Consider the following 15,845-nt stretch of genomic DNA (forward strand, 5'->3'; position numbering starts at 1 on the left):
CTGGTAGAGCTAAGACAGATGGAGTGTGTGTGTGCGCGTGTGTGTTATGAACTCCCCTAAATTCATAGCATGTCCTGCCACACACATTTCACATGCACAGACAGCCTGACAACCTCCTAAACTCCACTCCACCCCATTCCACTCGTACACACAACACACTTGCCACCCTGCTCGACACAAGCATGCAATAAGAAACAAGTCGACAGCTACACAGCAGGCAATATCCCCTCCCTTCAGCCTCGGTGCCTGTTTCGGATGCATCTGGTTAGTAAAAGCTGACAGAGGGCTGGCCATGCCTCAAAGGAGAGCAGAATGAGGAATTTCGGCGTTCCCCCACATCACCCCTGAGATGCAGGAAACACAGGAGCGCCCCCGCTCCTCCCACCCCGAGCAGCCGCTCACACACAAACACAACTGGTGTACTCCTAAGATGCCCTGTCACCAGGAATGGAAATGGAAAGCGGCACACACATCCGTTATCTAAATGTTAACTCCAGTGCCCTTCTTGTTGTCACAGGCGGGCAAGGTTAGCCAACACTAGGTGAGAAGCTTTGCTTTGGGCCTCTGCCACAGAAACCCTTCCCTGTTGGAAGACAGGCACAGGCCGATACAAAGCCACTGCAGCTTGCTGCGATATCATGTGTACATAGTGTTACTTTGCCTCCATCATGAACATCATGGAGGTGCAGAGAAGCACAGAGGGTATTTCTACGTAGATCTTTTGTGCCACTCACTCAAGTTCTACTTTATTTGTTAATAGTTTAAAGATTTGAAAAGAGGTAATGTGTGAGCTCCTCACCAAGCTTTGTCATTTTCAAATGTTTGAATTTATGTAGTAGATTTATGCAAGCAGATTTTTTTCCCCCAAAAGTTTCCTACTGACTTTGTCGCAAAGAAAATTTATGGTGCTAAAAAGGTGACACTTCAAGGAATTATATCAAAAGGATTTACATTTGATTGATTCAAAGCAGAGGACTCCAGCTGACAGAGAGTGCTAAATTTGCCTCTCTACAGTATCGTCTGATGTCATAGTTGCTAAAAGACCCATACCTAAGATTTGCAATATTTGCATTTACTGTGATTTCTATTGTCCTTTTGTTAGATCCATCCATCCATCCATCATGTTTAAAGTGGAAGTGGGATTTATAATAGACTGACAAATAATTACTTAGCTCCATGTAATAATCGATAACCCAGTGTTTATAAGATTAACTTTCTGGCACTGAAATAACTCAAAATGTATGCAAAATTACATATTAATAATATCGCCACTTTTTCCTTTTGTTTTGCGTGCATAAAAGATGTTCTCTTTAATTCATTACTGTAAGTCAGTTTTAAATTATATAGAAAATAGCACTGTTGGTAGGTATGCTTTCACTCTTTGCACTGAGTGAAAGCTGGCTGTTTATGTTGTTTTTAATAATTGATCACTGACCATTTAAATCGATAATATGATTCCGATCTATTTCTGCTGAATTTGCAACATCTAACTAAAATAGAGAATGAACATTTTTTAAAACCACTTTAGAGCCTCACCAGTACAAAAAAATATCAGTATTCATAATTACTAAAGCTCTCTACCCTACACGGTAACCAGTTTCTGTAATTTGAACAGTATTATACTGGAATATGGATTATAGCGGAAGATAGTTTGGAATATGTTTCTTATGTATGAAAGAAAAACATTCCAAACTGAGAGAATTAAAAAAAAAGGTGACAAACATTTGACCTAGTATATAGTTAGGTCATGTTCACGGGGTGGAGTGCTCTTAAAACCTCTGCCCTGTGTGGTGCTGATTAATCACAGCACCCTGACATCTCTTTGGCTTCAGCCCAGAAGAGATGTGTTAGACATGCAGTGCTTCAGCACTTCTCCAGGAGCTCCTGTGAACAGGATAGATTAGGGGTTGAGGGTTTAAGGAGGAGAAGGGCGTGGACAAGCGGACAGTTGCAATGGACAGACTTGCGACTCTGAATACGGTCTGATGCAGCGCAGGCGGTATTTACGCTCTGACGGCTGCGGGAGCCGGGTATATTTAGCCGCCTTGAGATATCGCGCTGAGATGAGATTTCAAAGTGAAGTACCTGTTTGAAGATGCATGGCATTCCACAAGGGTGGGCAAGGGCTACTGGGTATAAATCTAGCACCCCTGCACCTGGCGTTAAGACAGGGAGGGAGTATGACACCTAAGATTTAGAATGTCTAACACACAAGCCATACATGTGTAAACTACAGATTCATCCATATAAATTTACACACTTACGAATGAAAAGCACCAGACACATCACTTTTCATTATTAATGTCCGGACAGCTACACAGACTGTGGATATTAGAGGTTCACCTGTGTCTTTCCCTCTTTGCTAAATGTAATTCCCATGAACGCTCCCAGTGTCATTCGTCATGGCCTGATTTTGGTTGGAGGACATCCTGGGAAAAGTGAAGTTAGAAGGAAAAAAAAGAATGGTTATACATTTTGACCCTGCGAGCGAGAGACTTAAGATTGCTTACGACACCCACCCAGTACTGTGATCACATGGCCGTCTTGTAATTGGACAGGTTGAGAATTTTACTAACTTTTACGGTATTGCCAAACTAGATCACATCCAATGAACATGAGACAATCTTCTAGTTTATTTAGTCTCACTTAAATTTTCTTTTGAGGAAATGGCTCAAAAATTTAATGAAAATTGTTTTAACAGCTCATCTTGCAATCATGATCCAGCTTTCTGTTCTCACATCCTAATGTTGGAGTGAGTGCCAAATCTGAAAGGTTTCCTCGTCCTTTGGGTCACTGTAGGACGAGGCCTAATCAGGGGTTTACTCTAAAGTCAAGCACGATCTTAAGATATGTTACCAATCCCTCTTAAGAGTTTCACACCACAGGTCATTTCCTCCTGCCGATTACACCAAAATAAAATCTTCATGGGGAGTCTCCATGTCTTTGTGTTGACCCCCCAATCCCCCTCACACACACATCCATCCATCTGCGTAACAGAGGAATGACTCTCATGGACTCCTGTTTGTGAGGAATTTGCTCGGCTGCAGATTAGATTTTCAGGAATCTGCAATATGAGTGACACTTTAGACAGCTGTGTTAAACAGTAAGGCACAGTGTATGTGATCAGCTTGCTTTGTAAAGCCACCGCTTGCTTATTGCATTTCCCCTGAGCCTCAGGGGAATATTAATCAAATATTCATACATCCCGTAAATACTTGGAGAACACAGTCAGCCCTCAGACCGCTGTGCTCTGCGACACAAATGCTCTTTCATGTCTGTGAAAAAAAAAAAAAATCCCAAATGTCCCATCATCCCTCCTGCCCATTCAACCCTTCCTCTTCATCGTACAAAGATCTTTTGCTCTTGCATATTTGATGTTCCTGCTCTGTCCAAACAGTCAGTTGCCCAAACTTGCCACACAGATCAGACAGTGGATCTAAATGATGCCTTTATGCACTTTGCCATTGCTTCAGCATGGCAGAGAACAGATGGATTCTTCTTTCTGTCCCTCCATCCTAACCCTTGCCCTGTCTCCAACACAGAAGGGACAGTTTCCTCCTTAAAAAGCATGCCTCATCATGATACAAGAATTTGTATTGTACAGGAAAACAGTCCGGCATAGCTCAAACTAAAGGGGCAACAGACAGATTATCCATGGTAACAGAGCTTTGCACACAAGGATATTTTCTTTTCCTCCGCAGAGGAACACAATTGCTGCCAGTGTCACTGGGTCACATTTTTTCCGGTTCCTGGTTAATGGGCTGTAGAGATGGTTAGCACGTACGATTAGTTTTAATCTACTACATTTGACTGGGAGAGAAAGGAACTGAATACATTTCAACACACCACTGAGGTTTGTATGTAGCAATGATTTTTTTTTTTTTTTTGTCCTAGGATGGCTCAGGATTCTTAAAGTGAACAAAAAACAAACTAAGCAAAAGAAAGAAAGAATGATTTCAAGTTTATTTAACTTTTTTTGCTTGGCAGTGGTTAAACATTGTAATTTTATAAGTTAATTTATGCAAGCAGACAAAGCATGTGTTTAACAGACGGAATACTTTCTTCATCATGTATAGTTACTATGAAACTGTGTCACACCTGGTTCTTACTCACTCAGTGCTGGAGAACAGAATGAAGAAAAGTGAAATATGGCAAGGTGCATGGCATGAAATGTTACAAAACCCCCTTTGTATGAAAAATATCTCTCAAAAATGTGGAAATAATGGAGTAAAGTAGTATAACAGTGCTTATAGTGTTGACTTGAATCTCTATTGTCAATCCCAAAAAAACTTTTAGCAGCCTCTAGATTACAATTCCCTGAATCAGATTTAAAAGTCTTTTTTTAACTCTTTGATTCATTTGCTGTTATAAACGTGTTAGCTACAAAGAGGTGATATCCTACAGAGAATCTTATTGTTAACATTACATTTATAACAGATAGTGCTTTGTGCTTTACAGAACATGGCACAGTTAACCCCTTAGCAAATCCTCGTCCCTTTCACTGTGATGCAAGCAGGCAAAAAATGCACAAAGGCAAGCAAATACACCACACCATGTTGCAAAGACAAAGAAGTTAATTATAAAAAAGATATTAACAGTATTTTTAAAACACTCCTTCAAAGCATATGCTTCTGCTGCTGAGATTCTCTTCATTCTTGTTTTTTGGCAGAGATGTTTGAAAAAATTTTACTTGCTCTTCCCATCTTCATAGACTGCCTAGCTTATACTAATGAAGACGTTTACCATACCTGTTAGGCTACTGCTACCTACGCTTAAGAGTTCTCTAGTTGCAACCCTATGATTTTAAAAAAATAATCTAACACTGATATTAGTTTATAATTACTACTTCGACATGGCATTCTCAGTCCTAAATTCACAAAACTGAGGTGTGAACTTGACCTGGCGATCATTATAAGCTTCTGATTTAAGGTGCAAAATCTCAAGTGCTCTGAAATCTGATGAGTTCACAAAATCTCTATCAAAAATATGATAATGGTGTAAAATGAACAGTGCTCTCCCAAATGCTCCCCTTTGCTAAAATACCATTTCAAAACAACACCAAAAAAAATGTTAGGTCACTGAATTCAGTAGAGCACCTAAAGATGTTCCAAGGCTTCAACATGTTCACATTGCCTACAAACAGAAGTCTCACCAGTTAATTACAAATTCATCAGTAAAGTGTCCAGGATGCATAAACTGTATTCGTGTAGTTCCATAAAGCTCTATATCACTTACATGAGGCTTTGGACTTTAACAAATTTGATTAATCAGAAGAGGACTTGTTCTCTGTACTTTAAAAAAGGGCTGTCAAAGCAGCACAAAGTCTCCGACGGTGGTGACCGTCCTCCGCGGGTCACGGATGAAGGGCCACTCTCTCTTTTCAGGGGTCAGGCCTGCCGACAGGTTGTAATCTCTGCCGTGACCTTGCACGAAAGTGAATGCGGGGTATTTCTCCTTCGCTGATGGCTGCAGCAGCTGGAACAATACAGCAGTGTTTCATGGCTTTGCTTTTAAAAGCTTAAGATAACAAGGCTTAGGATCTTTTTTTTGAAGATGCAAATCACATTCATTTCACTTAAAGAGAAAGTTTTTTTTTTCTAAATTTAAGGAGGACGGATTTTGGTTTACATCAACAAAACGACTGGTGTGAGAAGTAAGAATTGAGACAGATTTATGGCTAAATGGTGCCACCTGCTGTCCAACTCAGGTTAACTGACGGTTATATTTGCCAGGACAGGAAACAATGAATATACAGCAGTATTACAACAACAATAACAGCATGTAAAATAAGGAAAGAAATTGTGAGGAATTGTGTAGAGTCACAGTAACTATCAAGGTATCCTTTGCTGTGGTCTCACCTTAGACAGCTCTTGACTGATCCTCTCGTAGTCTTGAACACTTCTGGAGTAGAAACCAACAGTACAGCTCGGGTCCATCTTGCTGAAAGGCATCTTCTTTGGCGAGGGGCAATGATACGACTAGACAAAGAGAGACAAAATACATGAAAATATTCATCAAGCTGAAGGGCCAGGTGACTGCGGGGCATACATACACACCATGACAGCATCGACACCAAATAAGATGTATTCTGCGTCACATGATGAATGCAATCCTATTTATCTGCTGTCACGGCATCCGAAATTTAACACCTTGTCACACTGTATACCACGGCGTGCAAAAAGCATAAAACAAAGTTTCGGCACAGTGCTGTGTGCCGATTTGTACGTACGGGCCCTGAAATATTAAGGCTCACGGCGCCCGAGCCCGTATTTGCCGTATTTCTCTTAAGTGGCAGCTTCAGTTATCCGAGCAGCAAATAAATCAGCAGATGGGGACTCTGTAATTGGACCGAGTGCTGCTTTAAGATTCATACCCTTAAGTACTAACAGCAACTATTAAATTCACATTACCGGGCCCCCCCAAGTCAGCTCGTCTGTGTAATTTCACATTACCTGAAGAGGGAAATCGCTGGTGCTGACATCCACAAAAGACTGACAGTAATGAGGGTCCATGTAAATCAAGCTGTCATCTGCAAGGACAAAACAAAAGACAAGTTATTCAAAAACATCCGATTATTACAAAAATGCGTTTCTCCCCCAATTTCTATGCAGAGCAGCTCAAAGTCACCACGCTTAGCCTACTGTTAGGCTTGTGGTGCGTCAAATATGCCTCCCAGAAGGTTGTTGCTTTTTAATATCCACCGGGGTGGATTAAATTCTACATAATCAGATGCGTTTGTACAAGCCCATCCTTTACACCCACAAAAAGAGGTTGTCATTTAATTTTTGTGTGGGGGAATTACTTTTACAAACACACAATTATATTCGACCATTTGCATATGATAAATGCCGCGCCGAGGTGCGCCTTGGCAGGGAGAATGTATTGCTTGTCATTTAGACATCTTCCACCACTGTATTTCAAATTGGTAAAATGTAAATGCGTAAATATTGACTGCCAAGATGTACAACTGAAGGTTCCTCCTGGCTCCTGAAGGTGATGAAGAGTGGCTCACTTTGGGGCTCAGATGAAATTTAATGCATGCCTCCTATGGAAATCAATTACGGCTCACAACTTGGGAGGTTTACTTGTGATAAATGGGCAAGGCTTTGATGGGTCAGAGAGAATAAAGTAAGCCCTGCTTCACTTGCTTCCATCTCCACTCCTCTCCGTTTTCCTCGCACAAACAGGAATACATTAACTCACTTTGTCTCTTCACATAAGAAGGGTATATTATGCAAAGTAATTTGCTATTCGCACCAACCTCTCTGTGCGTCTTCTTTCCCTCGTTTCCATTACTAACCTTGAAATCCCACGAAGTAGCAGGCCTGTTTGGGCTTCCCTCCGATGATGCCTATGCAGTACTCCAGACTCAAAATGCTCTGAATGGACACAGAAGGACAGAACGGAGATGCGCGGTCTTAAGTTTCCCACCATCCCAGTGGCAAAATCCAGTTATCTCGACTTTCTTTAATCTCCAAACATCTTCGTTCTTATAATTATGAATATAATATTTGTTTTGTAGGGTTTTTGTTTTTTAACCACTCAAATCTAGATGCATTTTTCACCTTTGCAAAGTCAAAATACTCTGGGTTTGTCTTCTCCCCTCCGAGCCTAACAGGGACGAGGATGATTACAGCTCGGCTCTCTGGTGAGGTGGAAGCATGCACTGGATGGTCGTTCTGTGGCAGAGTAGGGGCGTCTGGTGTCTCATCAGAGGTCCGCTCTGCTCTCGGTGCCCTGTGGCAATCGACGACATCAGCGCTGTATACTACAAAGGATCAATAAAACATAAGGTCAGATCGAGGTCATTCAGTCTGCTGTTTTTCACCAAACTCCATTTGGATGAACAGTCAGCAGTAAGTAGTTGGTAAACATTGTTTTTTGTCACATTCCTGTTACCTTTTTTTAATTAAAAAAATGTTTTTTTTTAAATAAAAAACAAACAAACCCCAAAACAAAAACAGTTTTAGATAAGAGCTGCCACAGAATGGTGACCTTATACAGTTATGCCACTATACTGAATTTAAAAAGGAGGGTGGCTTTTGCTTTTTCTCTTATGGTAAAGTCTCTGCCTTAGAAAGATCATTTTGTTATTTGATTATGACTTTGACTATACAACTAAACAAACTTTTTTTTTTTTAAAGGGTAAACCGTGTACCATCTTCTCTTGTTATGACATCGCCCCCTGCTGCTGCCGCAGTAGAGCTCATTACTTTCAAAGTAGCGTCCACGTGTTGTAGATACTTTATTTACATTCATGTAACCAGGGGAACTACATGATGGGAGAGATACTCAAAGATCATGTTCATACTGTAGCTAAGCTACTATCTATCAGGGGCTGGTCAGATTTTGTGGTTAAGAACACCGAGCACCTCTTTAGCCTTTTTAAAATGTACTCTACAGGCCTCAGTCCAGCATGTCAAATGTTAAAATTCATGACAGTATAGTTAAAGACTGAACAAGTATGACTGGTTTGGAAGGGTTGTCAGGTAGACAACCCTTCCAAGAGGCAGCATGGCTCCGGTTTGCAGTCGTATCTGAACAAACTACAAGACTTCTGTCCATTTGACAGACGAGACCAAACAGAAGGTTTCTGACCATCATGCCCAACTCCACTTTTTCCACAGATGACTTCTATACTATGGTCTCACGGTATGGTTTCATTTGTCATGTGTTCATTTGAGACTATGCTTAAGGAATTTTAAGATCTTCAAAGGATCAGGTCATTTTTATGTCATGGCACATACAATCTTAGAAGTAAAAATGGTTGTGCTTTCTTTATCACATGACTTTCACTTGTATATATAATGCTAATCTGCTAATACTGCTTGTGCTAGTTAGCATGTGACACTTATTAAGTCTGGTGCATGCTAGTGTGTGCTATGGTAATTTTTTAAAATCCCCTTTTTACTTAATAATAACTAAAAATAGTAGCAATAATTATTTTTTTAATTACTCAAACTATGAACCAGAAAAAAAAAATCTACTGTATTAACGAGATTGTGAATTTAAAGAGCTGTTTTATCTGTGCAATAAACTGATTGTCTCATTCTCATCTCATCTCAAGAAAATATTTTTTTAAAAAATGGCACAGTTAAAAATGCTCAAGGTAATGTTCCTGGATTTCACTTTCTGTCCATATGAAACAAGAGGATACACAAATTCTCATAGTATGAAAAGCAGGAAAGAGTCAAAGTTTGCATTTAGATAAATACATCACCAATAACTGTCTGTCTTTGACTTTAGAATCAGCTCTCAAGTTACTGAGGTTAAGAAGAGTAGGAGGTTATAGATTTGGAATGGATGTGTTTGTTGGGTAATAGACACAGCGAGACTACTGTCACTGCTTTATGCAGCTCCGATCTCACGGCAGCAAAAAGATGGCGGAAAACGCAAGGTCCGCCTGGGCGCTGTGCCCAGTCTCCTGTTTTATCAACAGCAGGCTCATCTTTCATACCTGTGCAGTCTTGGGAGACATAGGCAGTTATACACGCCAAACCAGGGTCCATCGCTTCCTCGACAGCTTTCCTAAGAGAAAGGGAAGGAAGACAAGAAGAAGAAGAAGCAGAGAGGAAATGGATGAGAAATGGAAGTTTGTATCTGGAGGTTATGCTAACCCGACATCGAGGCTTTGTTCATCATCACATTGCAAAGTTAAACAGCAAGAGATCGGTGTTTTAAACAGGTTAAAATATATGAAGATATTTCCAGATAATTACACAGTTGTTGATAGACACACATGGTCACTAGATTGTATACATTATAATTATTTCATGATGATTAATAAAAATTAAGTCTCCATCATTTAATGTAAACATGGTTGCATTAGATGATGATTCATTGGCACAAATGAATTTTGTGGAACAGCTATGCGGAGGCTTTATAATGGGTATAATGATTTTAATACAGGCAATTTACATATGCACAATTAAACATACATTAAGCAGGTTATTATTTTTGTTTTTTAATTTTTCAGCAGTACAAATGTTTTGGTGTAGTCTCCCTCCTCGTGCTAAAATGATTTACTGACCTCAAGAAAATGTTTATTTTGTTGAATTACTTTTATTTTATGATATTTTTTTAATGTCAAGACAAAGATGCATTTGTACATTTTCTTTCCTGTTACATGTTTTAAATCGTAGATATAAAAAAATGGCTAACATGACTAACATGGCAACTAATATAGACTTCAATCAGTAACAAAACCCTGTTATTTTTGTCCTAAACTAAACTAAACCATCACTGATGCATAGTCATGATTAAATCAATCAAATCAAATGGAAACAATTGTAAGTTCAGGCCAAAACGTTAAACCTACTTGAGGATGTGTGCCACCACAGCTGGTCCGTACCAGTCCCCGGCCTGTTTTCCCATTGTCAGGCCCAAGCGGACGAGTCTGTGGAGGCCCAGTGGAGTCGAAGGGCTATCTCCAAACCAAGACACCAGAGTGCGGTGGTACATCTCCTTTAAATGTGCATCTGCCTCCTCTGCAGATCCAAGGGAAAGTGCTTGGGCCTGTGGTGATGAGCTATGTACAGAGGGTCCAGGAGCACCTTGCAGGGAAGCCTCCAGAGAGGCCACCAGACGTTTGGCTGCAGTTGTAGTCCACGTCTCTGTGTCTAAAGGCTGGAGTGTCAGCGCTTCTGACCAAGTCCAGTCTTTGGACAAATATAACATGTGAGCAACAATTAACATTTCCTCTGTGAACACAAATGCTACTTAAGTTTGTTTGGGAAAAAAATCTCAGAATATTTAAATTCCAAGTTCTGTAGACTGATATAAATTTTTCAGCATTCACCAAAATCTCATTCCAGCTGCGAAGCACAGTGGAGGGACCTTTGTGGCTTGGGGCTTTATTGCTGCCTCAGAACCTTGACGCCTTGCAGCCATTGAGAGAACAATGACAGCAAAACTGTATCAAGGATTTTCCAGGAGACTATCATCAGGAATCGTTAGACAATGCTACATGGCAATGACCCAAACCACACCAAGAGTTTAACTGAAACAATTTTTTCGCAAGCAGCTACAGGAAACATCTAATGGTGCCAGTTGCTGATAAGAGAAGCTCTAAAAGCTACTAAATCCAAGAGATTGCTTACTTTTCCGACCCCTACTGGGGTTTCTCTGCAATCCTCTCAAAAGCAGGATAAAATAAACTACAAAATGTTACTTCCAAGGTGTTACATAAGTAATCTGCACCATTCTAGCGGGACAGAAAATAGTTAGAGAATTCATACACGACACAGTACTTGCAGTGCAAGGACAGGCTATAGGTTTTTAAAGCCTGATATGAGAAGTAAAAAATAATAGAGTCAACTCCTTTGACCAACTCTTTATGAGGATCTTTGAACCTGATCATTCAACATATCAAACTTCCATTTAGAACATTAAGAACAAAAAGTCATTCAGACCTTGAAATTAAAGGTTTTTGCCCTAAAGACTCTGAACCATGTGTGCTTCTGTAAAAGAATAGGTGTCATTCTGTTCAATTACAAGTTTGAGTGTCCCAGTATTTCATTTTAACTGTGCCTCAGCCTTACAAACAGGGAGGGAGCTGAAGGCGGGGAGAATGGGAGTGGCCCAGTCCATAAAATGGACCAGAATAGAGTCTAAGGCATTAACTAAATGACCTTGATTCAAAGTGAATCAAAGCGAAAATTGATCAATAAATATCCTAAAGTGGCCATTAGTCATTTTATAGAGAAATATTTCATTAGTGACATATTTTAGATTTGACAGAAGAACAAGTTTTAAATATTGTTTTCTAAATGACTGCTTTAAACCGGGAGTCATTCATTATGTAGACTAGAGCTGTACATGAAAAGTTTAAATTTAAGCTTAATTAAAGTGACAAAAGATGTTATCTCACAGTTGATATCTTTGGAAAACAAAGAGAAAAACTCAGCAATTTACACTGCAGAGATCTTAGGACAATAGAGTTGGTCTGAAACAAACAGGTGAAAACACCAGACTAGTACACCTAAACTGCCAGGGCTGTCATCGGGTGAGACATCAGGTACATGGTGCACAAGGTCACAAGCCTATCTCACGGATAACACATTCACACCTACAGTCAATTTAGAATCACCAATTATCCTAACATGCCTGTCTTTGTACTGTGGGAGGAACCCACACATGGACAGGGAGAACACGCAAACTCCAAACAGAAAAGCCCCACGTAGCCAATGGATTCAAAGGCAGGTGCGCTAACCACTGCAACACTGTGCCGCTTGGGACCAAAGACATTTGGACAATGAACTAATTTGAATATTTAAACTTGATCATGATATATGATTTTTATTTTTCATAGATCTTGTTGTAAGAGGTTATACTGTAGCACAGCTGCAGTACCATCATTTTCCTCACCTCTTCCCAAGAAGTGCAACATAAGTCCTTGAGCCAGCATCATCTGACCAGCCCTCAGCATGCAGCCCCAGCCACAGTCAGAGGTCAGCGTGCTGCCTGGCAGAGGGGAAAACTCTTCCCTGTAGGTGAGCCAGACACGGGATGCAAAATCCCTCCGGAAAGCATCCACATCCCCCATAACAAGGTCCTCAACAGAGGCTTCAGTAGGACTCTCTTCATCTGTGGCTAAAAAAAGATAAAAAGGGATTTGCAGTTACTTTTTAATTGTGTCAATTATAATAAAATGATAATTTTAACTTTCTTATTGCCATTTCTTACTTGTGGCTCACACTAATTGGCGTAACTGCTTAGCATAATTTATCTACAAATTCAATGGATGGATCAAAGACACAATCCTGCTATGTCACTAACCACAAATATGAGAATGATCTAAACAATATCTAGTTAGATGTTGATTCATAAAAATTACACAAGTTAATACTGGTGCTTAAGTTATTTGTTACATACTGTACGTACATATATACTGTATACAATTTTTTTCAATAAAGTTGGGTGCTGGGTAAAGTGTACATAAAATAATTAAAAGTGAGCCTATAATTGTGTGGGGTATAATGATGTGTGATTCTGTTTTTTGTTTTTGTTTCACACAGTTTCCCATCTTTTGGGGAACCAGTATTGTCTGTGACTTTGTCATTACAGGGAATTCAATCAGCATAAAAGTGTCAATTTATTTATGTACCTGCATGTGTTCATGCATACCTTCAGCCTTAAAATGGTAACATTTCCCCAGAAGCAGCACAGGAGAATTTCTACTGAATGACGTCTTTGGTTTGAGAGCCCAACCTAAGACACAGAGTAAACGGACAATATGTCACAGCTTCATCGATGGCGTGGTTTAACTGACACACCTATCCTAGGAAACTAATCAGTAAGTGTACTGGGTCAGTTCCGTGACTCCTGACTTCTTGTTAGTAAGACGGAGAGCGTTTGCCATTGGACAAAAGTAGGCCAGTAGAGGGAAAACATACAATACAATGTGGAAAAGTTTGATGAAGAACTATTTTAAGGAGTGACTAAGCAGCATAAGACTGTGTGAGTGTGTGTTCTGTTGTAGAGAACATGGACAAGTCAAAGCAACACATCAGTGACGCGTGCATTGAAAACAAAGCAGGCATTCAGGGTTAAACATCGGTGTGTGTGTGTGTGTGTGTGTGTGTGTGTGTGTGTGTGTGTGTGTGTGTGTGTGTGTGTAAGCCTGCAGCCAATTACTTACTGTACTTCACATTGTGCCACACGGACAAGAACTTTGTCTTCAATTTTTCCACCTCGTCGCTCCCTTTATTCTCCATTTGAAACAGTGAGGGAGGAAACCCATTCCCATTCAGCCTACAGCCGTTTTACGTGACGCACACACAGTGTTAACTAACTATGACTTCGAGGTACAAAAATGACATGGCATTAAAGCTTGCAGTGAGAACATCGCTTCATTTTAGTTTCCTCCATCCGTTCGTGTTTCCCTCACAGACGCGTTGAAGCTCCGCGTTGAAACACGTCAAAAAGACAATACAGATAATTTAAAACACAATTTCTCGTCCAGTAGTTGAACTCACACCCCAAACACGAACGCCAATATTTACATTTTGAGGAAGTAGAAACAGTGAAGTCAGGTGATCTCGCGGTGTTTCCGCTGGGAAGAAGTAGTAAAACCGGCGAGGGTTAGCCTGAAAAATAGATCCAGACAACCCGACAGGGCGGCGTTAAAAGCGGTTTCCCATTATTAACTGCCTTTAACTCCACTCTGCTTTGTTTGGGTAGTTCTTTTAATAAGAACAAGCGCTCTCTGTCGTACAAATGGGCAGGGCGTGGTATAAAAAATATTTTAATTACATCGCTACAATGGCTGATGTTCATTTTCATCTTATTTATTTATTCAGTCCTTTATTTTTATGGATTTAGTGTACCGTTACAGTAATATACAGTAGAGATTTAACCTATCAATGTTATACAGTTATCCTGATAATATTCATTTTTTCTCTTTCTTTTACAGAAATTCGACTATTTAGTTTAACTCATATTACTGTTAAGATTTGTTAAGTCTTAACAGTGTTAAGACGGTTGCGACTTATTATTTTAATAATGTTGACAAATGGTTTTCTAGATTTACGTGTTTGCTTTTACTACAGCGTACTGCAGTCTATTTAATAAAAACTTTATTGAAATTGTCGTTTAAAAAACAACAACAACTTTATTCTATTATTTCACAAAACCTGAAGACAACATTACTCAGTGGCTTCTAAAGTAATCCGTATAAAAGAAGAAGATGATAAAATGTAGTCTCTTTCCTTTTGAATGTGTTTCATTTGCATTATCTACAATTGACAGAGTCTTTATGCTATTTGTTTTCATTTCTTCTCGAACACGGTATTATGATTATTGTTTAAGGTTTTTAAGGACGACAATGAAGTAGTTCTTTTTTCATATATATATTTTTCTCAGTTATGTCGCACAAACTTCCAGTCCTTTTTTAAAAAAATACTCCTTTGTTTAACTCATGCATAAAAAATTGGCATACAAAGTAACTTTTACTCAAGTATCAAATGTTGAAGTTTAGTACAAATGTGAAGCACTATACATCAATATTTTACTTCTTATTTCTACTCCAATATATATTGAGAAACAAATATTTTAACTTACAACTTAATTTATAAATTATTATTATCCATTAAAATATTGCTGCTTTGCCCGTGAATACAAAAAAATGCAAGTAAAAATATTTGACATGTATAATCATGCAAAATTATCAGTATTATTTACATATTTCAGCTTCTTATAGGTCCTGCACCTGGTTTTACTATCATTTCGTGATAACTGCTTTTATCTCAAGTGTCTTTAGTTTTGAAAGATGTTCAAAACTGCGCTATTCATTAATAGTATTTTGTCCGTAATCCTTCTTCCTTAACCCATCCGAGTTCTTTTTGAAATGAGAATGCGCAAGTACTTTTCTTTGGGTGTGTTCTGTGGCACAGCGTTACGTTCATTACGGTAATGATCCATTCTCCTGTTTTCCCGTTTTTCCCTGTGGCCGTATTGAGTGGAAAACGGAGTCTGCCTGCTGCCTGCCTGCCTGGGAATTTGCTTAAGCACATCAGCGGCCACTGCCATGGCTGAACGCCGCGCCTTCGCCCAAAAAATTAGCAGGTAAAGACTTAACATACCGCAACGTGCTCGCAAAATGCCCACCGAGGACTTCCATGTAGGTCGCCCTCAGACCAATGTTGAGGGAACCCTATGAAGGAGGCCCAGCCGCCAGCGCAGCCTTGCTGCTCTGAGCTAGCCGCTTGTTAGCTGTGACTGCAAAGATGCTCAGACCCACCCAGACAGACAGCGACACTGCTAGCTGCTGCTGTCCTTTACCAGTGAATACTAACAAAGGGGTGATATCATATTTATGTATGTGTCCGGGGTGGAGAGGAAACAGA

At 39.8% G+C, this 15,845-nt stretch overlaps 2 protein-coding genes across 20 annotated transcripts in view; one reads left to right on the forward strand and one right to left on the reverse strand.

Moving 5' to 3' along the window:
* Nucleotides 1–3,398: 3,398 nt before the first annotated feature.
* On the reverse strand, nt 3,399–13,758 carry atg4c (autophagy related 4C, cysteine peptidase). The gene is made up of 10 exons (XM_085137603.1): nt 13,640–13,758; nt 13,126–13,209; nt 12,367–12,591; nt 10,319–10,658; nt 9,458–9,528; nt 7,566–7,768; nt 7,301–7,379; nt 6,453–6,529; nt 5,859–5,978; nt 3,399–5,475 (listed from the first exon to the last, which is right to left on the reverse strand). The coding sequence occupies exons 1-10, from the start codon at nt 13,713–13,715 to the stop codon at nt 5,308–5,310; spliced, it is 1,443 nt and encodes a 480-aa protein (XP_084993729.1). The 5' UTR covers nt 13,716–13,758; the 3' UTR covers nt 3,399–5,307.
* A 1,645-nt stretch (nt 13,759–15,403) lies between these two features.
* The window catches only part of dock7 (dedicator of cytokinesis 7), a 47,183-nt gene continuing 46,741 nt past the window's right edge, over nt 15,404–15,845 (forward strand). For 14 of the 19 annotated variants that reach the window (XM_085137582.1, XM_085137584.1, XM_085137587.1 and 11 more), the window contains exon 1: nt 15,405–15,564. In XM_085137582.1, the coding sequence (XP_084993708.1) occupies nt 15,527–15,564 (38 nt within the window). In that variant the 5' untranslated portion in view covers nt 15,405–15,526. Of the gene's footprint in view, nt 15,565–15,845 lie in introns of all 19 variants that reach the window. The other 5 variants (XM_085137586.1, XM_085137579.1, XM_085137580.1 and 2 more) reach the window with 1 other exon arrangement.

This window comes from Neolamprologus multifasciatus, chromosome 17 (genome assembly GCF_963576455.1).
Source record: "Neolamprologus multifasciatus chromosome 17, fNeoMul1.2, whole genome shotgun sequence".
Lineage (NCBI taxonomy): Eukaryota > Metazoa > Chordata > Actinopteri > Cichliformes > Cichlidae > Neolamprologus > Neolamprologus multifasciatus.

Bases quoted from the DNA above. Each gene is read 5' to 3' on its own strand.
- atg4c (XM_085137603.1), bottom strand. From the start codon at position 13,715: ATGGAGAATAAAGGGAGCGACGAGGTGGAAAAATTGAAGACAAAGTTC. The intron at 10,659-12,366 runs GTGAGGAAAATG...ATTTGTCCAAAG, and splicing joins GTTGCACTTCTTGGGAAGAG to ACTGGACTTGGTCAGAAGCG. The intron at 7,380-7,565 runs GTGAAAAATGCA...GTGTCCATTCAG, and splicing joins AGTATTTTGACTTTGCAAAG to AGCATTTTGAGTCTGGAGTA.